Here is a 27,876-nt window from a genome sequence, read left to right as displayed (position 1 = left end):
GATTGGTTTAATAGGAAGGGTATAGGTAAGGACCTTTCAAAATAACTCGGACAGAGGCACCAATACAAACAGCTAATTAATCTGAACATTCTAAGCGACAAATCAAGAGCAAAGTGTAGAAGAAAAGAGAAAAGTGTAGCCTCATCCAATAAAATTCTAACTGTAAAGCGCATTGTGCTTTGTAAATGCGCTATATAAGCACCTATATCATTCATTCATTCAAGAGAGATGATATGTGAAAGGGGTACCGTTTTTCATAGAAGGTATATGAAAGGGAAAAGGCTTGGACCTACGCGCAGGGCCTCCTCGCAGAACACTCTCTCCCCTACTGATTAAGAAAACCTATCAAAACATTATGTCCGGTTTGTGAACTGTAAAAGCAACTTCATCCGTTCCCTATTACAGCCATATTTATTAACTGTCAGATGCCTTTTACACTTTTAAATTAAGCCCACTTGACGTGAAGTTTCAACCTTGTAGACATCTTTCACACTGCGGTTATTAAATCCTAAAAAAAGAAACAAAAAACGAAATTAAAGCATTTCCCCAATGCCAGGTGTTAACGCATTTAAAGACAATGAAATGAACTCTGTTTCTGTTTGTTGAATTCAGAATTCTCAAACTCATTAATATTTCATCGAGTTAAAACAAAGAAAATTATATAAGTTGTATAAGTTTGGATACCCGGTCGTAATAAGCATAGTTTCTTTACGATTATATTTCTTCGTTTACTCTGTAGCTTTTGTTTCGATTGAGTATATTGAGTATATATTTTCAACAAAAATACACTTAATGCTGCGCCTCGTATTTTCAACTCTCTTCTCCGTGTTTGGATATACCAATGAAACTCTGTTTATCGTGCTTGATATATTACTTCCCCAGGAGATGTTGTGTCTGCATGCATTGATGGCAAATGTGACCAAAACTTCAAACGTTATATTCACTGGCGACTTTCGCGGGGGTGAAATTAGCGTTATGCAAGCCGAGTTTCCCGATCAATTAACTCTTATCAGTTCACCCCTTGAAAATTATATTACAACGCAACGTCGACAAAATTTAGCCATATTACAGTTCATTTTTCATGGCTTTGATCCAATTTATACGCAGCTTTGTCGCCCTGTCGATCGGGTATTGATTGTAAATAACCGGTTAAGCAAATCCCTGCGAAAACTCTATTGAGACTTCAGCTTGTCAAATGGATACATCATTTTTATGTTAAATTTTCGACATTTCGCACTAACCTTGTTTACTCGATAAACAAAATTAGTCATGTCTCCTCCCACTCCGTGGCCAGTTTGGTTGTTAAACACCCAGCAGTCTCCACTATTTCCGTGCTTAGCGTAATGCTTCCCAGCATCTTTTCCACCGAAACACTCTCCATAAAACTGGATGGCGAAGTATTCGTACCCTTTGTCGTAAGCCACTCGGGCGCACTGTTTCACTGTCTTCTCCATGTTCGTCCAAATGATCTGATCTCGAAAGATTGCATAAAGATCTGACAAGGCTCGATCGTAGTAACTGTCATGATAACAGCCGAGTGCTTGAAGACTTGGCATGTGGTCTGTAAAGTACAATTACATGCATAAGAGCATGAGAACTGCCATTTTGTATCCCATTAGCAAACATAAAATAAATAACTTAAATAAAGATGTAATCAGTTACTTGACTCGGGCATGGGACGTCGAACCCATAATCTCTCCTGCATCGGTCGTACGCCTGAGTTACAGGGAAATTCTTAGCAATCCGTGATTATTTACTATACGATAGGAAGATGTGTGAAGATATCTTAGGAAAGATGGTACATTGATGCTTACGTAAACCATAAACAAAACGTAAACAAACATACCTAAGGTATAAACAAACATACTGTCTCCCATTCCAATACCGTCTTTACAATACGCGCCATAAGTACCACCAATGAAGTATCTGTTTCTTGTGTTAGGACCAGATAAACACAGGCCACTTTTGCCCAACGCGTAAAGCTTGTAATCTTTTGCGTGGGCTAACTTTGCGCACTTTTTGACAACTTCATTCGTGTTATCCCATTTAATTTCCTTGGTGAAATCTCCGAGTACTTCTTCAAGATTATCGGCGCCAATGAAACAAGCCACTTGAATTTCAGGTGGAGCTTGGGAGGAAAAAATCTTGCATAAGTTTAAAATGTTCACGAAATTGCTAATAAACACTTTAGATTCTGGAAAGCAGAGAATAAACTCTAAAGGAATTTAAAGTGCTGATCATTATACTAGCTCTCTCTGTCTTAACGGTTAAAACTGAGTGCTCTTTATAACAAAGAAAAAAACTTTGAGTTTAGGCGGCTAGTATAATAAAGGTTAATGTCCGAGGCTACAAGATTCGCTGAACAGTACTCCAAAAAGTGAACCATCGACGGCAACTATGAAGTTTAAAGAGCAACCTTTCAGCGAAGTGAGTTATCATCCAATATGTAAGCAAGCCAGAAATGGGTTTATTTATTTCATTTCTTTATGACTGCTCTCGTTTGTTTTGTACTTTTTTATAGACTCGGGCGACAATATCAAATTGGACGTCGTGTATTGTCTGATACTCGTCGTCCGATTTTTTAGCACTTAATGTGTCTTGTCAAGTGAAAGCGTCCGGTAATTAATCGGTGGATTATATACAAAATATATAATCCTTAACTTACGATCACAAGGCTTGTCGTCGTTACAGATGGCCTCGGTAAGTGGTTTCATTGCATATCGACACAGTTCTTTTGCAGCCGGTATAACGTGTCCCAGTTCGTCTGTTCGGATGCATTCTAACTTTCGTGTCATCAAACCTCCACCACACGTCTTAGAACACTAAAAAGATAAAATAAAATAAAATTTAAAATGTGACTTACGAAAAGTAAGTTCTTATTTCCAAAGCACCTAGACAAGTAAACAAAATTCAAAAAATTAAAACGAAATAAATTTGACAGAAGATAATTGTATACGATTGTATTATTAGCGTGTTAAAATCAGCGATAAAATCAAACGGGGTTTCGGAGTCGTCATGACACCATTTCTACGTCAAAAATTAGTAAAATAAATGTCAAAAATAGTTCGATGAAATTAACATAAAAAATAACTAAATTTTGCAAATAATTTGGCTCGCATTGAATCCGATTCACATCAAGCAATTGTGCAAATTTTCTAATCAGAAACAATTCGTTAACTGAACTACCGAAGGTATGTGTGTCAAGGTTTTTTTTTTTTTTTTTTTTTTTTTTTGGGGGGGGGGGGGGGGGGGGCAGTAACATATGTACAGTGCTTGTCACTATAGTGCTTGCCTATAGAAGATGACTGGTTCTTAGGTTTATCCACGCACTGGTGTAAATATATGAGAATATACCCCCACATCACTGTTTGTTTGTTGTTTTTATTTATGTTTACCTCAGACCAAGGTAAAGTCCTCCATTCCGCCGGACAGGGTACTTCATTGCAACGTTGGAAGAGTGGCTTGGACCCGCTCGGTTTTGCAAGCCCGTTGCATAATGATTCATCAAGTTTCTCATAGTATGATTCATTAAGTTTTTTTCGGCAGTACAGAAGTCGAAAATGACTGCCATTTCCACACGTTTTAGAGCACTCATTCCAGTTTGTAAGATGCCATCTTTAAAATGAAATAAAGACACATGTCTTTGGAGATTCATTTACTTTATATACAAAGGCACGATGTGCACGTGCTTTGTAAACTTACTATTGCTATAGTCCCAAAATTATTTTAAGCTAAGGACAAAGAACACGAGGTTCTTAATAAGATATTTACTATATCTCTCACTCTTGAAAAGGGAAACAAGCGCATGAAAAGCGGATTCGATTTTCATGTCTGACGTGCGGCAAGGGCAAAAGTACTAGTGGATTCCCGTGACTTTTAGATACAGTTTGGCCGCTGGCTCGATCGATAGAGTAAATCCAAACTTCGAACGCTTTATTTCTATTTTAACTGATACTAACAGTAATTTTCCGTGAAAGCATGACAACTTGGTACGGATTAAAACTTTATAAGGTTTACACAAGCGTTTAGAAGACAGATTGAAAAACATTCAATGAGATATTTAGAAAAAAGACTTACTCTGGAGAGCAGCTCTGAGGTTGGCATGATTTGCGTGATTGAGGTTTTACTTTTCCTGAGCAGGACCGGGTGGAGGCAGGTGTTCCGTCGTCTGATCGAACACAGCTAACATCTCGACTTATGACTCCTACAAACGTTGAAATTAACAGTTATTTAGTTGCTAAATGGAGTTTTCTAATACACCCAGTCTGGGTGTAAGTGTCTAAAGTGGGCGAAGAATTTGATTCACCAGAAAACAGTTCAGCATGAAAGCGAACACTAAGGGTAGAAAATGTAGACAGATTGTCTTGCTTCGTCTTGAATGAACATGCCCCGTCCTGCCAAAAGCCAGAACAATTGAGACCCGCTTTACAAGTAGTAAAGAGTTTTCGTTTTGTTCTTTGATGTGTGAAGTATTGAAGCCATGTGCATGAAAGGGAATAAAAACAGTTATGGGTGTTATAGGCGCACAATTGGCCACAAAATTTACCTTGGCCACATTTTACGGAGCAGACAGACCACTCCCCAGTGACCCACTTCGAGGAAACTTTCTGAGCGGTTTCGTTTGACAATAACGGTCTGTAGTACTGAATGTCGACTCCTTGATTCCTTTCGTATAAGTAAACAAACTAAAAAAAAAAAAACAACACAATTTTAATTAAAAATTGCTAACTACAATTTTTTTCCTATTTAAAATAGCTTCTGAATTTTTTAAGTACATTATAGCTGTACACTTAAGAACACATGCAATTTGAATAGCTACTTTTTCCAGCTTTCAGTATAGTTGACCGTTCAATTTACCAGGATTTTACCAACAGTACTTATAAAAGAAAGGGGCCCATTCTTTTAAAAGAAATGTATCTTGACGTGTCAAGTTCCACTAGACTGGATGACCAAAGAATAATATCCTTTATTCATAACTGTCATGATAATCATGACCACCACCACCAACACCATCATCGTCATCATCGTCGTCGTCGTGGTCGTGGTCGTGGTCGTCGTCGTCGTCGTCGTCGTCGTCGTGTTCGTGGTCGTGGTCGTCGTCGACTGTCGTCGTCATCGTCGTTGTCGTCATCATTATCATAACTTACCTTTCTGAATATCTCCTTACCGTCATTCGGAGAGGCACTTTTGTGGGCCCATCAACCATAATGGAATCGTTAAACCGATTTTCTTCATGTTTGTATTCAATTCTTGTTCCATTATAATAAACTGCTACACTCCAGGAAGGAAGCTTGATTATGTATTGACCTGTTAGATGATCTTTGATGCCTGTTTCGTTAAGTAAAAACTACCTTTAACACATACATAAAAGAAATACATGAAAGCTAAGTCTCCTTGTAATTGACACATTTGCGCAGCGTCCACACGGATGTACGCACACACTTTAAAAACCAATATTTTAGTCAACGATTTTAAAATGCACAGTCTTATAAGAATTCTAAATTCAGTGTTTATTTACGTCATCATTGCCATTTACCGTTCGATCTTCAGATTTGATTTCACATATCCACCGTATATTTGTCCTCGCTCTTCGCCAAGTTCACATATTCCCTCGTTGCCTAAAACCATTGTCTATCTTCATAGGCGTACGGGCAATTTTTGTCGGGGGGGGGGGGGGGGGGAGGGGGGCAGAGGCGGTGAACCGTTTGCCCAAAACATTTTCGCAAGTTGCCCAAATTGCCTAAATTTTTACGAAACAATCGAAAAGAAACGAGGGACATATGATCCATATGAGCTCATAAAACACGTTAAAAGAAATAGCTGTCTCTGCCATTTCGACGGCCGAAAATATCACTGAATGATACGATCCATGTCATTGTTGACTATATAGATTTGGCATATGCCCTTCCAGTGTTAATAAGTGCCATGTTACTGACACTTTGTTGCCTCATGGTGCTGCCAAGGTAGGTTTTGAATCTGCGCAACGCACTGAATGATCGTTCTTCAGAACACGATGTAGCGAGTATCACTGCAAGGATATGTACCACATTAAAAACTCTAAAAACATATCAAAAAGATCAGTCTCGTGCTTTATCTCCAGCATTTCTGAAACAGTCACGTACTGCCACGTGCACATGACGAAAACACGCGTAAATTTCCCGCTCGTCTTCCAGAATCTCGCCGTCAGTTTTGTAAAATTTAGCAACGCGGGAGAAGCTTTCTTTATCAGGTGTTTCACTGTAATAGATATTTCCCAAAGCACAGAGTATTTCCTGGTTATTTCCACTAAACCTGAGCTCAATCCCGGACAGCACCTTGTCGTAGACGCGTAGTAGCTCTTAATCCGGTGGCAATAGGCCCGCTTACAATTTTGTACCACTGGCTAATATGCATATGGCACAAGTCGAGTTCTAAACAAAAAAACGCATGTATGACGCGGATTTGTTTCCACTGTCGCGTACATTTTTACGAAACTACGGGCGTTAATTTCACTGGCTCTCGGTACGTCAAGCCCGTGGTAATGAGACAGTGGTTGCTTAGCACGTGGATCCGGTAAATCTTCGAGTGTCTCCAGTCGATAATCTACGATATCATTCAATTCAAGAAAGTTATGCCGAAACAAAAAAATTACGAATACGTATATATCAACATATGATCCCCTTCACTGTCTCGGGTGAATATAACTGGCCGTTTACCACGCCGAATTTAAATAGAAAAAGACATGGAACTTCTTTAAGAACTGGCTTTGCCCAAATTTCTCTTGCTGGCCAAAAAATCTGAGTTGCCCAAAAATTGGGGGGGGGGGGGGGGCTGCGGGGCTGCAGCCCCCCCACCCCCCCCCCCCCCGTACGCCTATGTCTATCTTATAGGAATTTTGAACTTATGAAAAATGTAGGATGTGTGCCGCAGGCGATTACTTCCTTCCTGCTTTAATAATTAGATTTTAGGTAAATGAAATCAAATTGAAATTTAAGTCTACCGGTAATTTGTTTATACTAAGGAAACAAGAAAGTGCTCATTTAGGGAAAAAATAAATGAACATACCCAACATATTGTATCCTACTTTTCTCTGCTTGAATATGGCGTTTGCCGTCCCCACAGGCAGTACAACAATAAGGTTCTCTTTGTCAAAACCTGGAAGACGATTAAAAAAAACATAACTTGGAATTGCATGGGGTGATCTTTGTTAACTTTAGTGCTCTTTTATTTCCTCATTAAAAAAAAAAAACGTATAGAAACGAAAACTTGAATAGCATATTTTATTTAACATTATTAATACAACGAAGGACTCTGGTACACCAACTGAAAACAAACCTTCATCTTACACCCAGTGTTCAGGTGTTCACGACCTAAGACGGATGAAAACTTGCTACAATTGACTAGGCTTTGGTAGATTGTGCTCCTAAAAGTGGCATATTATGCTACTAGCAGTGCTCAAAATTTTGCCAAATTATGCAAAATTTATGCCAGATTTCCCAAATTATGCTTCTGATTTCCGAAATTATGCTCCCAAAATGACGTAGATTCTGTACATAGAGGTGCGCAATAACGACACTAAATTATGATGTTTTTCAAATAAACTGTTGTTGTAATTTATTTGTTTTTATGGCAGTTTGTCACGGCCGTCAGCTGTCTAAATTAGCTGCTCGCATCTCTGAACCGTTTGTAAAATGCCTCCAACGACTTAACAATCACAATTGTATAGCTAAAACAGGCATTGCAAGAACAATCTACCTAAATTTCATTTATTTCTGTAGAAAGTACACCATATTTACTAAATTTTATGAATTTATGCTCCAAAAAGTGCTAAAAATTGCTAATTATGCCGTGGCAGTGAGCACTCGTTTCACAAATTATGCTTTTTAGCTCCAATTATGCCAAAAATTATGCTAGCACAATCTACCAAAGCCTACAATTGACTGATTACTGTTGACGAACGCGACACGGGTCTTGCTGCCAATAACATCACAGCAGAATTGACCAATTAATTTCAGCGGATCTGAGACTTAACACCACCGACTGACCAACATCTTTTCACTTGCATATATATGATGTCTGACTTCTGGTCAGGGTCATTTTGATGTTGTATCTGCTCAGAACGCTCGCAATTCTCTGTCGTTCTTTTCTTTTTAGTGAAATGTTACCGCTGAAAATACCAACGCTGTTCAGTTTCAAAGAAGTTATTAAAGAAGTTAAAATGTCTTTTTGGGTGCGAGAAAACACCAGCTGCAATTTTCGAATAGGCAATAACAGCTTTCAAATTCGGGTAAAACTTTTTCGTTCCCAAATAAAGAAGTTCAAGTTTAAACAATGATCTCTTTTGAAAGTCACAAACGGGAAAACAGAATGACGAAACGTTAGTCGTCAACAACCGTCCTTTCCAGGACAACTCTCACCCGGACAGTGGACAATCACAGTATACCAGTTATCAGGGGCGGATCCAGGAATTCCTGAAAGGGGGGTTGTACACAACAGGTCTCGACGTCATCGGCGTGGATAGGGAGCGCTGAAGGCACGATCTTCTAGGGGGTCCTGGGGGCATGCCCCCCACCCCGGGAAAATTTTTCCGATTTTACCCTTTAAAACACCATTTCCAGCATTCCTGAGACTCGAAAAGTATTTGTGAAAGCATGATGTAAAAGCTGGAGGTTACCTTACTTTTCAAGAAAAAAAAAAAACAAAATGAATAACGCAGCAGTAACATCGTTAGTTATTTGTCGCTTTTCTATATGCCTCGTTAATAGAACAATGTAGCCCGAAGAGTCTTCTTGGATGAGCTACTACAAAGCCCTTGCATATCTCTCTTATACCTCGAATCTCTGAGAGTAATGCTTAGCAATAATAGCGAGATCTGAGAAGCGCTCTTTAGGCAGTTTCATGAGCGAAAAGGACTGCTCAGGTTCCGCACTATTGATTGGTAAGGTGCATACAATGAGGAGAAGAAGATGGATGTTTGGAGAAGTATCCTCGTCACAGGCACCAAGTGCTAGTAGAAGATTGCTAGAAAGTTTTTTCTTCGCTGATTACCACTTAGTTCGCCATCTTCGCAAACTAAAGAAAGAATTTATCCACCTTTCAGTTTCCAAGTTGTTGCAGCGATAGACGCACTTTATTAAAGAATCGCTCGGAAACCGACGCTATTCTAGTTGTTGCTCATATTGAACTGTCGCAAAATGTACGTTATCTTTTCTTAACTTGACAATCAGTCAATTGGCGGAAGATAAACAACTACGTATGAAACAATGTTGTTTTATAAAAAATGCTGCCCAAGGGGTGGGGGGGGGGGGGTAGCAACCCCTTCAACCCCTCCCCTAGATCCGCCTCTGGTTATTTAACTTTGTTTAGCGATAGCTCATTACAATCTAACTTTCTTACCGTAATTCCTGGCATCTTTTGTGTAAGAAGAGTTTACCAAAATACACGTCTCTCCATTCCCACCACAAATTCCACACCGATCTTTTTTCGCTCCAGACTCCAAAACATGGTCACAGCCGACAGCCTAAGAAAAAATGCTATTTATTTTATCTGTAGAGTAGTCAAGGTAATTTTTACTTTTTTGACAAACTTTATCTCGAACAAATTTTTATTTCACGAAATGCTACTCTTGCCGATCAGTCTTAATAAAATTATAAGTTTAATGAACTGAGTTTCAATTATTAGTGGCAATAAAGGCCCTTTTCAGAATTCAAATTTCGCCGGAAAACTCTAATACTAGTAGGGTAGTTAAAGGGGCAGGTATAGGGGGAACAAAATAGAGCACTACTCTCTTATAAAAAAATGATCTGAACTTCATTTATAAATTACTTGTTCACGTTTCTTTTGGAACTGCCCTATTCGTGCATTATAATCCTTAGTATATTTTTGCCGCCCCTTTCGAAACGACGTGAAATTACCACATCCCTCGTATTTGGGAGAACACGAACCGTGTTTCTGTTTTAGGTTTATTGCGAGAATCGCACTTAAAATATAAATATATTTATTACTAGGTGTTGTCCCCAGTGACACCGTCGTTACTGTTCAATAAACCTCAAGAGAGAGTTTAAGAAATTACTACTGTAACGCCGAGGGCAACGTAAAATGTAATTTCTTATATAACTTCGTGATTATTTAGATCAACTCAGTCTTCCTTTCGGTGTGAGAACTATCTTCACGTTATAAGCGGAAAAGACAGTGTTCAGTTCCAAACAGAAACTCGAAACTTCACCGTTGTGGTCCACATGTCACCAAAACACAGACGTTGTTGTATGACAGAGGACAGCAAAGAATGTTCATAAATCTTACAACTCAAGTAAGAAAAAGTTGCACTGCTTCTGTACTATGGTACGTTAATTGAATTCCCAAATACTACTGAGTTCGTGACAACGTAAACTTCTTACCCTACATTTACCACCAATGCAGACATCAAAAATATCAGGGCGATCGGTGCATCGAAATCCATCAGGAACAGAGCCATAATACCATACTAGCAGCTCCGGGGTTATGCAGGCAAGTCCACAAGAATCTGGACGAAAACGAAGGTCAAGTTTTAGAAACAACAATTTTTACCAGTAATTAAAATAACTCATAGTTAAACCAAACATCATGACCCAAATTTCACACGCAGTTGTATAGGTCAATTTCCTAGTTCGGTCTTAGTTAACCGCCATACAGACTATACAATTTGTTAAAACTAGAAGAAAACGTTCTCAAAACGCAATTGAAGGTTTATCAAAGTAAGTTTGATATATCGTCCAGTGTTCATATTTAGAACTGTAAAGGTAAAAGGTATTGAAATCAGAAAGTTTTGGTCTAGATCATAGAATAGGTATCATTTTTCGGAAAAACTGATCAGTAGTATGACGAATTAAGTTCAGAATTGTAAAAGAAACTCGGAAAATAAAGGGCCTTTCCTAAACGGAGATAACATCAACGTGCAACGTTGTTAACAAATAGGTATTCATTAGAATACTGATAGTGATACAGTTGTAAAAAAAGGCAAGTCTGGGATAGGGTAGGGATTTTTGGTGTCTAGTCTAGTATAGGGTTGCAAGATCCCGCTGAACAACGTGTGTGGTACAGGGTAAGGTTTTCAAAGTCCCAGCGGCACACCCTCACCCAAAAAATCCCCGGGCCCTAAAGCTACCGCAGACAGCCTGGTTGTGCCTACAATCACAAGCCACTATTGTGCTCTTTTGACGCTACTTTGACCTCATAATCTTATTCTGCTCAACGAGACATCCTTATCTAGAACAATAGATCTGTAGCTAATCCTCTGTTTGTAAGATTGAAAAGATTAAAAAATCAACATTAACTTAATTTTATGGCATACTTCCATCGTAGTAGGCCCTTGTGCCAGGATGTACTTTCTTGCACAGTAAATCTCGAGAATTCGAAATGGGTAACGGGCACTCAGTCTAAATTAAAAAACACACGAGGATCAGTGCTTTTGAAATTCTAGAATACAGTTCTATAGCTGCTACAGCAAAGCATATCCTTTCAGGCTTAGTTAATCTACATTTTATGATTATCGTAAGACTGAATCGGATTTCAAGACTCCCTAACATTATTGCATTAAAAACATCTTCCGATGAGGATCGAAAAGTAGTGTTCACTTATATAATATGCAAATTTTAAGCAAGGAGAGTAAATTATAATTAGGGGGGGGGAATGCCCCCAAAAAAAAAGAGTGGGCGCAAAAGGCGAAAAAATTTTGTGGGGGCGCTTTTGTTTGTGCGCGCACATTTTTAAAAGTGCTCGCATGCTGGGTTTTCCGTGGTGTAACTTTTTTAAAAATGCTCGTTGCTCGGAAGATTAAAAAAAAATTTTTCAGTGCTCTTGCTCGCAAAAAAAAACACTTTGCTCGCATGCTCGCGAATGCTCGCAAAGACCATTTGATACTCCTATAATTATTCAGAAGCCATTAGCACCTGAATTAATAAAATAAAGAATAATTTTACGAGCACGTGACCAGAAAATATCGGTAAATCTTGTTAATTAGATATATTTTGTGAAAAAAATGTTGAGCATTTTGTCGGCAGAGCATAATGGCTGACATCCTGTCGCTGCTAAGCCAGTCATTATACAATGCTGCAATTTTTTAGGGCCGAAATGTTTTTTTTTATTGTTTAAATAGCTCGATAAATCTATCGCCGAAAGCTGAAACAAACCTGTGAATTACATATCTTCCATTTTCCTTTCGCTGATCCCAAGCAATCCTCCCCGGTAATAGAAGGTCTGCAAAACATAGAAGTGGTTTATATAACACTAAAGTAAAGAAGGCATTGTATGTATCAAAGGGGTCTAGAAAGGCAGAGGGGATCGCTTTGATCACTACAGTAACGGTAAGCATTTAAACAAACTCTTCTCACGACAGAGATATTTTGACATTTAGCTTTTATTTTAATTTTGGATTTTCCTGTTTTCATTTTCATAATTTTTTATTGAACTTTATCTTGTGGTAAATTGTCATTTATTCATCTTTATTTTAGTCACATATTAAATTTTAATCAGTTATTTACAGGCGAAGAGATACTCCAGCGAAGTATTGTGAATTAAATAGTTATCATCATCATCATCATCATCATCATTATTATTATTATGATATTTATATTATAAGCATTATTTTTAAAACGCATCGGTGGTTTTCTGACGTCCTGGAAAAAATCCAATTTGGGGCTTCGTGGACATCATGATCACGCCTTGTTGCAGATCTCAAAAGAAGTGTGATCTGGACGGACTATGATATTTAAATGATCAATTGAGACGAATTATGTACAATCGACTAACTTGAAAGAAGTTGTCACGTTTTTAGAGATGCACTTATAAAGCAAACTACATGTATTTTTATGGTTGTTTCACAGACACCAACAGTAAAATCGATAGTTTTAGAGATAAGTTCAGAAACTTAAAAGAAGTAGGCAACACTTTATCATTGAAGGTGGCCACTTACGGAGGATTAGTACAGGTCCTGTGACGATATTTTACTCCTCCTCCACATGTAGCAGAACAAGGACTGTAAGAATCTGACCACTTACTCCACCCCCCGTTAATTATTGGGGAGCCGTTGTCTACACACTTGCCTTTGATGCACCACTGGGGAAAAAAGAAACAGTCGCAAATGAAGATTTATGAGTGATTTACAAATGAAGATTTATGAGTGAAGCGAACGTCGATGGGTCCTATAAGTGTTATATACATTATTGTCGAAATAAACAAACACCAACAACTTGATTTCTTGAAGATTTGACAACCTTTAGGGCGTTCGGACCGATGACTGTACTTATGGGGCAGATTCAAAGTAAATGTGGGAGATTATTCCCAACTACGTTTGGTAGAATAAGGATAACGTGCGAAACGAGTAAAAGGGGACTGGTTAAGCAAAATTCTGTTGTTCTTTTATTTATTCTGACCGGGCAATAGCCAGAGAAAAATGACAATTACTCAAAAACCTTGGTATGACATTTGAACACGTCAGTTGTTGTTGTTGTTGTTGTTTTTGGCATTTTTGCTGTAAATTTGCCCTGGGGGCTCGCCAAAATACTGGAAAGCTCGTAGAAATAAGCATGGTATCACACGCTTAAATGGTTTGTACTATAAATTCGTTAAATAAGTGAATGATGTGCAAAATCACTGTAGCGGTCAGGTAGTATTTTATATTTGTTAGCATGCCGATAATTCTTCACTGAAGGGTATATAATTAAAGTGAGCGTACGTGACGTGGTCCACAGGTTGTGCCATCGGCTGGTGGAGCAAAATTACTGTGACAAACACTCCCAGAATTCGTACACCACAACAAAGCACAGTTGTCCTGAAAATAAAATTATGTCAAATTAAAATAAAATCGTCAACTTCGCAAAGCTCTTAGTCTCAAACGATACGTAAAAATAGATGGTTTAAATCAAACCACTAATTAAAAACATATATTTAGTCAGGCCCGTAGGGAGGGGGGGGGGGGGGTGGTATTTCTGTACTTCCACCATTTACATCCAATATGGTCCTTTGTGCTGAAGGTCCACCATTTGTACATTCGTGTGGTATATTTTGAACCATATTTTGAGATTCAAGGTTAATTTCAACGATACATTCTACCTAATGTCCTTCATAGTGGAACCGTTCGAAGTTCCTTTAATATTCCCAGGCACTTCCAAAAAAAGAGTATACTAGGTACTTGTTGAGTTCGGAGGAACCCAAGAAGGTCGGAGATTACCACAGTGCTAAAAGATCAGCAAACCGACTCTGGTTGATTTATGTAATTACCATTTGACAATGAAAAGAAGAAACCTATCTTTTTCCTGTCTTCCTTCTATATACTGCCGTCATTGCGTTTTCTAGGTTCTGTTTCGAAAAATATGATTTGAATTTAAAAATGAACTCCAATTATTATCGTTTTTACCTTTACTTTAACCTACCTTTTTTTCCCTAACAAACAATCTTCAAAACGCACGAAATGCGATCTCAGATAACCTATGTTTTCAAAATTCGCTAGTCCCCCCTACGTTATCACGCCTGCGGCGCTCACGATTTCGTCACGAAGGCGCTCATACGCAACCCCCCCCCCCCCCCCCATGCAAAATCGTGGTTACGGGCCTGTTTAGTTGTTGTAGTGTCGGAATGTCTCCTCTGAGAAATAATACGGAACAAGTACAGAATTATTTCGGAATAAGGTCAATCGAACAATATTTTTTGTTTACAGGTTATACCGTAAAACATCTTCGCCATCCTGCACCGTATTGAAATGCGCATTGAGTGTTGCCATCATACAAAACACCAGGTAATTTGTCTGAAACATCAGTGTTGTTAAACCCGGGAAGTGTTATCTGCGGAGGATCATCCAGACACTTGGAACCTGGACCACTGCCATAAAAAATAAAAAAATAATGTCTATTACAGTTGCTGGTCATCCAAAATAACAAGGTAATTCAAGCTAAACTAGTTTAACGACTTTATTAATTAAAAAAAAAAAAAATATAAAAAAAAAGAAATTTTAAAATTTTACAAAAAAAAAAAAAGGGATAGAATAAAAAAAAAAAAATTAATAAAAGTATTAAAAAAAAAACAGAAAAGAGATAATAGTAAAAAGAAAAAGGAATTTCGTCCTCATTAAGTTTAAATATTATTCACAAACTGTTGCAGCTTGATTTACTGGTCAGCAGAATTACAGAGAGCAACCAACCAACCGTGTCAGTGAACTAACCTTCAGTAACGATACTTCTGTTTTGTATTCGGCTGATTTCGTAAAAATATGACTGCCATCTCTTTTCCAGTCCAAATAATTTTAAACATAGAAATGCGGACGCCAAAAAAAGAGAAAAAAATGTTGCACAACTACGATAAAAAATTGAGAGCTCGTTGATACTAACCTGAAAAAATTTTGAAGCACATCTCGGCTGCATGTCGACCATTTCAAGGCTCCTTCTCCTCCTATTACACGAGTGGACATGATGTTTACGCCGTTTGAACAGTTGTAATCCACATCATGCCATACGCCAATGCTATAACGAAAAGAAGAAACTCAATTCTCAACGGACATTATATTGGCAAAAGGCAGATGTAAATTTTACATGGCTAGAAACTATGATAACAACGAAAGCATTAATACTAATATATTCAACTCCGTTTCATGAAATACAAATAAAGCGTGAAGCGATGAAAAATTTCTTACGATCCGTCTGTTCTCCACAAAACCAGTTTAACAATATTTGTACCCTGCGGGACCGGTTTAATAGGTACTGTCATACCCTTGACCACTGAATGATTGTGGAAAGCCCGCATTTTGGTAAAAGTTAACGTTGAATAATAATCCCTTATTGGACATTTTAGTGTGTAGTATGGTTGCACATCTTACTCGTCACTTTAAATACATTGTTATGTCTTACTTGGGTGGTCAGTTCCTTAAGGAACTCATGTTTTTAGAGGGCATCATATTAACTTCGTGCTGCATTATTTTGTCTTTTTGGAGTAATTGGATTTAATGGAACCATGTTATCTGAGAGCAGCATATTGACCTCGTGATAATTGTAATGTAACTTGGGTGGTGAGTTCCTCATGGAACTCATGTTCACTGAGGGCAACATATTCACCTCGTGGTTTTAAGATTATGAGCCATTCTTTAGCATTTTTGGTAAACCATCGAGCCGAAAAATTTTGGTTGTCACGTGACCGTCCGTCCATCCGACTGACCGTACGCACGGACTAGGCCTGGGAACGAGGTCGTCCGTGGCTAAAGCAAAGTGTAAAGGAAATAAAAAAAACTGCAAAGAAATCTCGCAGGGTAAGTCAAAAGACAGAAATTTATTCTGTTTTCACTTTCGATCGGCTAGACATCGAGTCACGTACTGATATTAATCAGCTACCTTTGAAATATTTTCGAATCCTTTCGTTTTAACAAATTTGTTGTGAAGTATTCTTCTTTTAAGCGTAATCTATTTTTTGGCTTGCCATTGAAAGGATTTTAGAAATGTGAAGAAAAATTCCCTTCACAAAAATGCCCCGACTTGTACCACTTACGTCATTTGGTAGGCTATGGGAATTCCTACGGTGCTAAAAACACCTTCAGCGTACTTTTCAAATTTGATTTCATTATTTGTTTCTATATCCATTCTTGGATTCATGTTATCTGATGGCAACACATTGATCTAGTGGAAGTTTATTATGTCTCACTTGGTTGGTGAGTTCCTTATGGAACTCATGTTAACAACTGACAACATATTGACCTAGTAGTAGCTTATTCTGTCTTACTGGGTTGGCGAGTTCCTTATGGAATTCATGCTATCTGATGGCAACATATTGATTTAGTGGTAGATTATTCTCTCTTACTGGGTTGGTGAGTTATCAGAGGGCAGAATATTGGCATAGTGCTTGATTATTCTATCTTACTGGGTTGTTGAGTTCCTCGTGGAACTCATGTTATCTGATGGCAACATAATGACTAAGTGAAGATTATTCTGTTTTACTTCGGGGAAGTTTTACTGAGGGCAGAATGTTGGCCTCGTGATTGATTATTGTCTTAATTGGGTTGGTGAGTTTCTTATTAAAGTCATATTATCTGATGACAACATATTGACTTAGTGGTAGATTACTTGTCTTACTAGGTTGTTGAGTTCCTTATGGAACTCATGTTATCTGATGGCAACATATTGACCTAAAGGTAGATTATTATGTCTGACTTGGGTGTTGAGGCCCTTATAAAACTCATTTTATCTGATGGCCAGATATTGACCTAAAGGTAGATTTTTCTGCATTACTGGGTTGGTGAGTTCCGAATGGAGCTTACATTATCTGATGGCAACATATTGTGCTAGTGTCAGAGTATTCTGTCTTACTTGGGCGGTGAGTTCCTTATGAAACTCATGGTAAATTATTGTCTAAATTGGGTCGATGAGCTCTTTATGAAACTCATGTTATCTGATTGCAGCATATTGACGTTGCTCTAGATTTTTAAGTCTCACTGGGTTGGTGAGTTCCTTATGGGACTCATGTTTTCTGATTGCAACATATTGACCTAGTGGTAGATTATTCTGTCTTACTTGGGTTGGGAGTTCCTAATGGAACTCATGTTTTCAGAGGGCAGCATATTGACTTTGTGGTAGATTATCGTCTTAATTGGGTTGGTGTGTTCCTTATGAAACTCATGTTATCTGATGGCAGCATATTGACCTCGTGCTAGATTTTTATGTATTACAGTCAACTCTTTCTTAACGGACACCTCTATAAGACGGACACCTCCATAAGACGGACACTTGGTGATGGTCCCTGCCGTTTTTCAGTCATTTTACTGTAACAAAACTCTCTGTAAGACGAACACCTCTCTAAGACGGACAACGGACACTTTGAAACCGCTAACGGACACGAACAAAAAGTTATTTTTTTAGTAAATAATACTTCGAAACTTGGTATCAACATAAATTCAGCACCTTTAGAATACCAAACTTACCAAAACAATCCGCTATAACGTGTTACTTCTCTGCTTAAGTAAATGGCACCAAAGAGGTAGTTTCCTACTTACAGTATTATCGTTTGTAATGAACAAACAAGTCGAATTTCTGATATTATTCTTGTTCCACTTTATGAGTTTTGCTAAAGTAAGCGACTCAAAACAGACGTGTATTCGTTATGCATAGCCGTTTAGCTTTATCTTCTCAAAATTTCTGGTGTTACGTTACTTCGACTCTCTATAAGACGGACACCTCTCTAAGACGGACAGTTGGGGCCGGTCCCGACGGTGTCCGTCTTAGAGAGAGTTGACTGTACTGGGTTAGAGTGTTCCTAATGAAACTCATGTTATCTGATGGCAACATATTGACCTAGTGGTATATTATTATGTTTCACTGGATTGAACTCTTGTTATCTGAGAGCAGAATTTTGACCTAGTGGTAGATTATTCTGTCTTACTTGGGTTTTGAGTTCCTAATGGAACTCATGTTTTCAGAGGGCAGCATATTGACTTTGTGGTAGATTATCGTATTAATTGGGTTGGTGTGTTCCTTATGAAACTCATGTTATCTGATGGCAGCATATTGACCTCGTGCTAGATTTTTATGTATTACTGGGTTGGAGTGTTCCTAATAAAACTCATGTTATCTGATGGCAACATATTGACCTAGTGGTAGGTTATTATGTTTCACTGGATTGAACTCTTGTTATCTGAGAGCAGAATTTTGACCTAGTGATAGATTATTATGTGTTAGTTGGGTGTTGAATTCTATATAGAACGAAGCGAGCCCGCAATTAAAATTGAGAGCCTGCGCGCACGCCATTGAATTTCGAATGCGGCGCGTTCGTCCACGAACGAAGCACTCTGATTGGTCAAAAATGATAGGCTCAATTAATCTGAGAAAAACCAGCGTCCATATCAAATCCAAATCAACTACGGCGTTCGTGAATAGTTAAGCAAATTTCGTTAAGCAGCGTTCATAAAGCATTTTGGAAACTTTCGCTTGATTCTAAAGATCTCCTTAACTTAAATCAAGAACAGGAATATGCGGTAAATTGCTTTCTAGAAGGACGAGATGTTTTTGCGGTTATGCAAACCGGTTACGGCAAGTGCTTCATATTTCAACTCTTCGCAATGGCAACGGCGAAGAAGGTTTTCGAACGACCCTCAGACACTATCGTTTTTATTAGTTATGCCGTTCCAGCATAATTCAAGACCAAGTGAAGGAGGGACAATCGATGGGTTGAACTGCGTTGCTTTGCTAAATTTAACGACGTTTAATACGAGCGTCAGTTGAAATCCGACCTGATTTACCTGTTCCATATTTTACCAAAAATCTACACTTGCAGATACGGCAACATCCACTCGCTTTGTTTACAACTTATTCGATCTATGAATTAAAGTAGCCTGCGAACAGGCTCCCGAGTGGTGAAGAGCCATCGATATATTGATACCGGAAGCTTGGCGAGTTGTCAACAAGTTGTCACATTTCGACACATTTCGATTGGCCGGATTTGAAATTCAATGGCCCGCGTGCAGGCTCTTCCTTCGCGGGCTCGCTTCGCCCAAGCTCTCGCGCCTTCGCCCGCGATCGCGCCTTCGGCGCTCGAGGAGTTCAATTTTCACGTTGCCCCGAATAGAGAGCCTGCTCGCAGGCTATACAATTGTAAAACTTTCAGTGGCTGTTCGTTGATTCCTTGCGGAAATTTGGTATGTCCACCATGTGTCAATGACATTTGAAGTTGCCACGGCAATGTCTTAATTGGAAGCAGGTATCGCAAAAATCGTAATTTTTAACCTTTTTCTTTTTTTTTCCAGTTTTTTTTTTAACAAAATCGTACGATTTTTTATTTTACATTCATTACATTCCTTCAGCATTCTGGCTTGATTTAGCATCAATTTGAGTTAGTTTTTTGACTTTCTTGAAAAAAAACGACCTTCTTATAAATGGTAAAATCCAAGATGTCGCATCTAAGATGGAAGCTAACATGGCAGCTATAATAAAGTCATGATTTGGGGAAACGGAACAAGGACATCTCAAGAGCTTTGCTAAACTTTTCTCGTTGGGTGCCACTGAAAGAAACTTACTTGTGTGCGGTCTCGTGTGCAATAATTCCCGCGGTTTGCAGACCTGAATATCCGTTTACATTGCCAGTGACTCTGTACGAACACATGCCACCAGCTATAGCTAGACCTAAAAAAATAAACAGCTAGAGTAAAGAAAGAAGCAATTGCCACAATAAAAATAAGAATCTTATAAAGTTAAATGCATTCTCACTAGAGAGGACAATATAAACATGTCTTAACCTCATGGCTCTAAATCACATAATTTCCAGGTGAAATTTAAAGCAAATGGATTTATCAATATGATGATTAATCAACTTATTCATTAAAATACGTACCTCCACCGTGTCCTCTGTACAGATAAAAAAAAAAACAAGGAAAATATTGTAAACTATTTTTGTTTATTGTTAATATATTGTATATAACTTTTTGTAAAGTTCACATGCAAACTGAATATATTTGCACTTTATTTCTAAAAAGAAAACAAAAAGAAGAAAACACTTTGAAACTGTACATGTCACTGGGTGGGGGTGAGGTGGGGAAGGGGGGAGGTGCCCTGATGATATCCCGTGTTTATTATAAAGTTTTGCATTGTTTTTTTTTTTCATGACACTAGCCAGTATGAACTTTACGTCTTTGAGGTTCCTATTACTTTTACAATTAAATCTTTTAGTGTTTAAATAAGATTTAGCCGTTTCAGATTTCCTACTAATGGGGTTTCATTTTTTTGTTCAAACGGCATCCCCCTGACATGAGAGACCCAGCTCTTGGAAGAAATCTTGAATTGTTGCTGGGTTTTTTTTAGCAAGGAAAGATTCTGGATCTTACTTAAAATTAGTGTTAACGATGCAGAAAAGCAAAGGTAAACAAAACATAAAATACTGGCTTACAAGAAATGACGATAAATGTTTATACACTTACCTAACATCTACAACAGCAAAAGTTGGATAATTTTGAAGAACAAATTAGTGATTACGTTTAAAAAAATGTTAAAGACTTACACATGAATCAGTGAAATATCATCGAAGTACAACGGATCGCTTTTGTTCGCTGGCTTATTCTTATATGCCCATTCCCTTATCTTGCTTAGCTTTTCTCCTGTGGGAGAGTCAGGCTTCAAGTTAAGCTGCAAAAAAAGCGTTTCGAGAAAATCCATTAGAGGTTATGCTAAGAAATATAAAAAACTATCCATGGTATATTGCAATCCCTGAGTTTTAAAAGGTTTACAGGCAATGGTATAATTTATGCCATGGACCACAGATGTGGTTGATGTACACGTCAGCGAAAACATCTAGGAAGTCTAAATATTGAAATTGTCTGGCTCTACGCGCCTCGTTGGTTATCTACCATCTCATACCCAACGCGGGCTCATGGAATAATTGTTAAATGTTAGTCATATATTTAAAGGCCAGTATAATCCATCAAATATTTTTTTTAATCGCACGCGGTTGGTTAACAATTGTGTGACACAATATGCTTCAGTTAAAATTGGGAAATATCTGAATATCCAGTGCACTCAGTGAGCACCTACAACCCAAAATATGTAAACTTCATCTGCGGCATAATTACGTGAAAAGGGTCAACATAAATTGCAGTTGATAATTTAATTCGAATACAACATTTAATAATTACCTTTGAAACCTTTTCCAAGCAAAGTACATTTTAATCCATCTCAAAAAGTCTCATAAATGATTTATTCTAGTGATCGGAGAAGCAGAATTTGGTTGTAAATATTTGATCTACATTTAAATTTAAATTCCCTGGTGTCATTAAAAACTTTGGCATTGTGACAGAAACTGACTCAGGGCGATTGTTGTCAGTTAATAGTAAGCCTTTTTCAATAGAATTCAACGAGACTACCATGCACATTAAAACAATACCTCTTTGTTGGTGATGGTTATAATTCGACTCACAACATAATTCACTTTGATGTTTCCGATGGAATTGTCGCGGAATGTTCCAGCAACCTGGACAAGTATAAAACAAAATAAATAAATATTTAAGCAACAAAAAATATTTATCATTCCAACGCCTGATACAACAAAAAAAAACACAGCGGTGAATGGAGTACTCACTATGTTCGCTAAGACTAACAAAAAGTCTGCAGTGCCATTTCCATGTTTAGCAACGACATTCTCATCCACCACAAGCGCCGCTTGTAAGTACTTATGTGCAGGGGGATTATAACTGTCACTGCTGACGTCATTTTTTATGCCAGTGGCTACAAGGTTTGAGGCTGCACCTAAGAAAATTGGTGAGTAGAGATATTTTATTTTCATAATAATACACGCACGTACTAATTAACGAGATAAATGATATAAAATGTTTATGATATATCTTTTGAATATGTTACCTTGCACGGGAAAACGTACTTTAACGATAATTCGTTAAACGGGCAAAAACTAACGTCTAACGAACGAGTAACTAACGACTTTTCCTAACGCTCTAACGACTTTTCTAACGAGTTGAACGCTCAAGCAAAAATATCTAACGACTTGCGAGAACATTCTAACGAAGTGCCTAACGACTTTTTAAAACGACTCTAACGAGCGAACTAACGAATTGGCTAAACAACATAAACAACTAAAACGTTCAAACTATCGACTGGTTTACTAAACTAAGACGTTTGATCAAAACATCCACCTTGTGAACTTATTTTAAAAGATAAAAATTTTTGCCAAGTAAAGCTTTAAATCATATTAAACTCATTTCGCGCCGAGATCGAGAAGGCATTACGACCGAAACAAGATTGTGCTTTGAGCAAAAAATTGGACGAGAAATGATACACAGCTAGTCTAAGAACTAGTCTAGCTTATTAGAAGGACGTCAAAACATTTTCAAATGATAAAATCTTTATTACTTACCGAAAGTTCCAAGTACGTTTTCCCGTGCAAGGTCACATATGTTTACATGATTGTGACGCTTATTGCCAAATGTAAGTAGTTACAAATAAATGTCAGCGAATAACAAATAACTAAGAAAAAACTGGTGACGGGACGTAAACAGTTCGTTTGTTAAGTCTCGCCCTTCTCTTTCCAGACTTGGTGCACAAAACTTAAGTCTCTTAGTTTTCACACGAGCAGATTTGGGTTCTAAAACAACCATACCAATTTAAAAGGCTAAGTTGTCTAAGAACTTCGATTTGATACAGAAAACTAACGGTCGTGTTTGCTTTTGCATTCAGTCTCTATGAAATGAGGCTAGAAGTTTCTTCCATTTTAGGCTCTTCTTATTTTATTTAAATATTTTGCCAATTTTCGAAGTGCATCATACACTCATATCATTCGTCCTTACTCATTTTGTTTTATTAACAAACCTGCTTTAGTTCCGCAGTTAAGTGGTATTGCTGATTTCCTGTAGACAAGATGCGGCTTGGCTCCACTTCCGGTGGTCACGTGCTGAGCTAAGTGGTCAGGAAGTGGATGAACGAAGAGCGTCTCAGATGAAAGTTTGATCATGCCTGTCTGTAAAAGAATTGTAACAAACTTATCATGTGTTGAATGGTCATGCAAGTGTCATTAAGTTATTATTGTTATATACGTTTTGTTCTCGACGCTCTATTCATTTTTCCTCTATCGGTGGTTTTCTTTGGTGTTAGAAAAACTGTTTCTTTGCATGATACCATCACAAAACTACCAGATGACAGAGCAGACAGAAATAGATGTTTTGTCAAAATTTTAGCTCTGTAGCGTTTTTCACAACCGAGTTATGACGAAAATAATTGTGAGAAAATTACGATATTTAGTAAGCAGTCTCCATGTTTGTTAGCATTGTAATGCGCAATTGAAAATTTTACATTGATAATTGCGCAATATAATTGATTAATTACTGTTTATTTGTGTCCCTCTTTGAAGCACAAATATGGCGCCCATAGAGTTGTACAATTGGTAAAATAAATTCTAACATCATTACTATTCGCTTTTATTTATAGTCGTTTCAGGCATCTCTTCGTAATACTAGCTACCACGTCTGAAAATTTGAAAATGAATAAAATATCCATTTTTGAGACAGTAAGGAAACACAGTCATCCAGGACATCCTTAATTTGAAATTCCTTTATCACCTAATTGAAGTACTGAAATGATTTGCATGGATGGATGGATGGATAATCTTTATTTAAATGACGGGCAACTCATAAATTATTAAGTTTTTGTTTCACCGCATGTATCAGGTGCAGCCATGCTGTAAGATTTAGCCCAGTGAACTTTAATGACACTCTCTAAGTATACTCCATTCTGTTAAATTCAACCTTCAGCTTGGGCAGTAAAAAACCAAAGAGGCTTTATAACTTGCGCATTTTTGCTTAACCTTATCCAATATTGTCTGCATTGAGAAGAATTTTGTAGTGACGTGTTGAATTACAGAAAAAGGGGATAACTTCATTATATAAAGTTATTTTCACTCCTACGTTTCAGTGAATGCTATAATGGCATGCTGTTTATTCAAATTCTAACAAGAAATGACTACTTACCAGTCCTTTGTCGTTGCTCACGGCCACTAAAGAGTCAGGATCAGAGACGTCTTTCCCATGAAAGAGTGAATCTGATTTGACAGGCGTCCTTGTGACGTCACCGTTTTCGTGCCTTGTTTCAAGCGCGAGGCCCGGTTTCACTAACTGTGTGTTCCTTGTTAGTTTCAGATGCATTTTGTTGCCAAATGCGTCCATCTTGTAATACCACGCCCCACTGTTATGGATGTCACGCGTGTGTCGCTCGTGGAGCGTGTGGGACACGAACTCGCCATTTTCATTAGTCTGATAAGGCTCGGTTACTTCGTACCTAGGCACTAGAAAGATCAAAGTTTTCTTTGCTAACCATCAACCAAGTAAAAAAAATCAGAAATTTCGTTGGGATGTAAATGGTGGGAATATTCGGTTTGCCCGAACAGACCATTCTTTTTTTTTTTCATCTTGAAAGGTTGTTCAAAACGCGCTTACTATTTGCTTTTACAGTACCATATCTAGACCTTAAAAAGAAGGATATCGTACCACGTATTCTTTAAAATTAAGCAAAGAGAATCTTTTCGCTTCCATTCTGATCTGCACATAAATTATCTATTCGCGCACAAATGCTGAGTGCTGACCAGAGGCAATAAAGTGATAATTTTGTCAAAGGGGCCTTTGACGACTTGGAGCTTCATAATATAAAACATACCATCTGCGGAGGTCTGAACACCAAAGAACTTCTGTATTTCTATTTCTGTCATGTGACGATGGAGAGGCTAAGGAAACAAAAGGGAATTTTATATCAAAGCACAGCTGGCGTCATCAGAGGTATTTTGAGTTGTTTAACAGATCTCAACATGATAGATGTATCTTAAAGGCTGGATCACATTCTTGAAGATAAAACTTTCAAAGAACACTGAGTGAGCTAAATAGCTAAACACTAACAGCACGTATATTGCATTTTTTTAAGCACAACTCAACGTGCAATCAAGACTTTATCTCACGCACATCAACCCATAATACTCTGAAAAGTAAGCTCATCTTGTTTGAAACATTTTACCTTTGCGTCCAAAAATAGTAATGTTCCTGCAATTAAGTTACCATAAGTCATTGTTAGTATTTCTTCACAGGGAAAAATCGAAACAGTTCAGTATAGTAACATTTCAGTTGTTAGCTTAGTAATATTAATTTTCAAAGAAAGTGACACCAAAAACTCCAATACACAAATATACGACAAAAAAGAAACAAATAAGAAAAATGAAATTAGAGTGTCGAACGTTTGTCAACAAAAAAATACTCAATTATTTGTACAGCTAGGCGTTTGCTTGGCGCTTTGAGTATTGTCTAACCGAAACAAAGGAAATACGTGGACAATAGAAAAAAGTAGAAGAAAAAAGCTTACCAATGACAACCAGACATCGGCTGAAAACAAACATCTAAAAAAAGAGGACAAATAATGTAAAACTGAATATTGTTGCAACTTAGTTTCGCGAACTTTATTTCGCAAAAATGGAAGAAGCAAATTCGCGATTGCCCCCCTCCCCCTTTCAAAAAAACATAAATAAATAAAAATGTTAAAAACGTTTCCAAATGCTGATGCCCATAATCAAAGCCTGGGTAGTCTGTCAATGAACGCTACAGAATCAGTCAAAAGCCATATTTTACAGTGATATTGAGCAGAACTACAACAAAACGAGACTTAAATCTTGACTAGGATAACATTCTCGTTTGCTGCAAAGCTCAATATTCACTACACAGGCAGGGACTTCTGCTATATGTCTCTCTGTTTTATGATTCGAAAAAAATTAACATGAACAGAATTACTTGCCGTTACGGTGATTAAAAGTGTCTCACAGTAGGGTATAACATTTTGGGTCATTGATGTTTGTGGATCTCAAATTTTGCGATATATAGAAATAAAGAATTGCGAAAAATCGAGTCCCACGATCATAATGTTGATGCGACAAATGAGTTACGAGACAAGGTGTTGTGTAATTTTTGTTGCATTGAGTGGCTTTGACTGGGGACTGAAAATTACTTTATAATCAATGTGAAAGGCATGAAAAAGGCAGAGGGAAAGTAAACTACTCGTGACAATATATATTTCGTATTCTTCTCTTTTGTTTTGCTGATTTTTTTTTCGGTTAAGATTCTTTTAAGAAAAAGAACGTACTAACTTTTTTTCTTGTATTGTCTTGCTAGGGGTAAAACGGAAGGAAAGTAATAAAGAAAATTTCTATATACGCTACCTTCCTTCTTGTTTAACGACCATCCAGTGTTAAAGTTCTTAATTATTGAAGAGGTACTGCCTCTTTAGCCTTTATCTCAAGAATACTGTCCATTTATATTTGGAGACATTAATAAGCATCTGTTCTGGTGTGAAACTTGCAGATGTGGACGTCGTTTTCGATGTATATTTCTGACACACGCAGTGAGTTGAACAAAGCCGGAAAAAGAAATGTTTTAGACGTATCGACAGGTTTGTTTTGCCACTTATAGGCCTCTGCAAATAATTCTTTAGAAATTGTTTCTTGATTCTGGGAATGAAGACGGCGTCGACATTAAAAGCTAATTCACTTTTGCTGTATTGTAAATTATTTCTAGACTGCAATGTGTACCTCCACCTTACTATTTACACTACAGACCAAGTCTGTTTGAACGTGGTGTCAATTACTAAATTAAGGGAAAGAGAAGGGTCGAATTCGTGTTACCACTGATTTAAATTCGATGGCAATCTTCTGTACCAAGACACACTAGTTACGAAGCGCCCGTTATTAAGAACTACTCAATCTTAGCGTTTCTGCAGAAACTCATACGGGTTGAAACATGTAACGCGCGTTCTCACCGTTTGAAATGCCATCCATGACCCATAGTCAGTAAACGAATTTCTCTTGGCTAGAAAACGCGAGTTTCCATTTTTAACCAATACATTTAAGTTTCAACAAAATATTACATAACCGTTACTCCGACAATTTTAACAATCCCCGAAATTAAGGTTTTAATACACTTGTAAAGATCTGATCTTTACAACAACTTCAATTCAGTTTTGCCAAGTACCATATTTGGAAACACGAAGAATTTGTACGCGAATGCTTTACACACGTAATAGCACACGCAACAACATTTTCGACTCTTACAGAAACTAAAGAAATTCATTAAGTGTATCCAAGTTATGTTCTCGAGACTACTTAACTACGATAACACGAGAATTTAACCAAATTCGACTTTATTCAACCAAGCCTGTTTAAAAACGCAAATATCGCAATTTCGATTGGTTATTTTTTTCTCTTGATATTCCAAATATGGTATTTAATGGAAACGAGTGTGCAAACGATTTGTACGAAGCGAATCATAGGGAGTTAAGCGGCCTTCACACGACAAACTATTGGACAACTCGTGTTAGCAAACTCGAGTTGGTGTGTGCGAACGACGCAGCAACGGCAAACAAGTTGGCCAAC

At 37.7% G+C, this 27,876-nt stretch overlaps 1 protein-coding gene across 2 annotated transcripts; it reads right to left on the bottom strand.

The window, feature by feature from the left end:
• Positions 1-26,767, bottom strand: LOC144655896 (A disintegrin and metalloproteinase with thrombospondin motifs 6-like). Of its 2 annotated transcripts, XM_078516078.1 has the most exons (28): positions 26,668-26,767; positions 25,821-25,854; positions 25,479-25,504; positions 25,128-25,194; positions 24,446-24,759; positions 23,292-23,439; positions 22,051-22,217; positions 21,856-21,942; positions 20,977-21,101; positions 20,314-20,327; positions 20,000-20,105; positions 15,339-15,470; positions 14,679-14,832; positions 13,691-13,786; positions 12,929-13,071; positions 12,147-12,213; positions 11,309-11,393; positions 10,377-10,501; positions 9,376-9,499; positions 7,045-7,134; positions 5,168-5,328; positions 4,547-4,685; positions 4,078-4,204; positions 3,396-3,615; positions 2,666-2,822; positions 1,847-2,128; positions 1,242-1,561; positions 2-508 (listed from the first exon to the last, which is right to left on the bottom strand). In XM_078516078.1, the coding sequence occupies exons 2-28, from the start codon at positions 25,852-25,854 to the stop codon at positions 488-490; spliced, it is 3,531 nt and encodes a 1,176-aa protein (XP_078372204.1). In that variant the 5' UTR covers positions 26,668-26,767; the 3' UTR covers positions 2-487. The 2 variants fall into 2 exon arrangements, with proteins under 2 accessions (XP_078372212.1, XP_078372204.1); XM_078516086.1 differs by lacking the exon at positions 20,314-20,327 and having other exon boundaries at positions 1-508; positions 20,000-20,121; positions 20,979-21,101.
• Positions 26,768-27,876: the final 1,109 nt, after the last annotated feature.

Source organism: Oculina patagonica, chromosome 1, assembly GCF_052425735.1.
Source record: "Oculina patagonica isolate OP01 chromosome 1, crgOcupat, whole genome shotgun sequence".
NCBI lineage: Eukaryota > Metazoa > Cnidaria > Anthozoa > Scleractinia > Oculinidae > Oculina > Oculina patagonica.
This window is presented reverse-complemented; position numbering and strand designations above follow the sequence as displayed.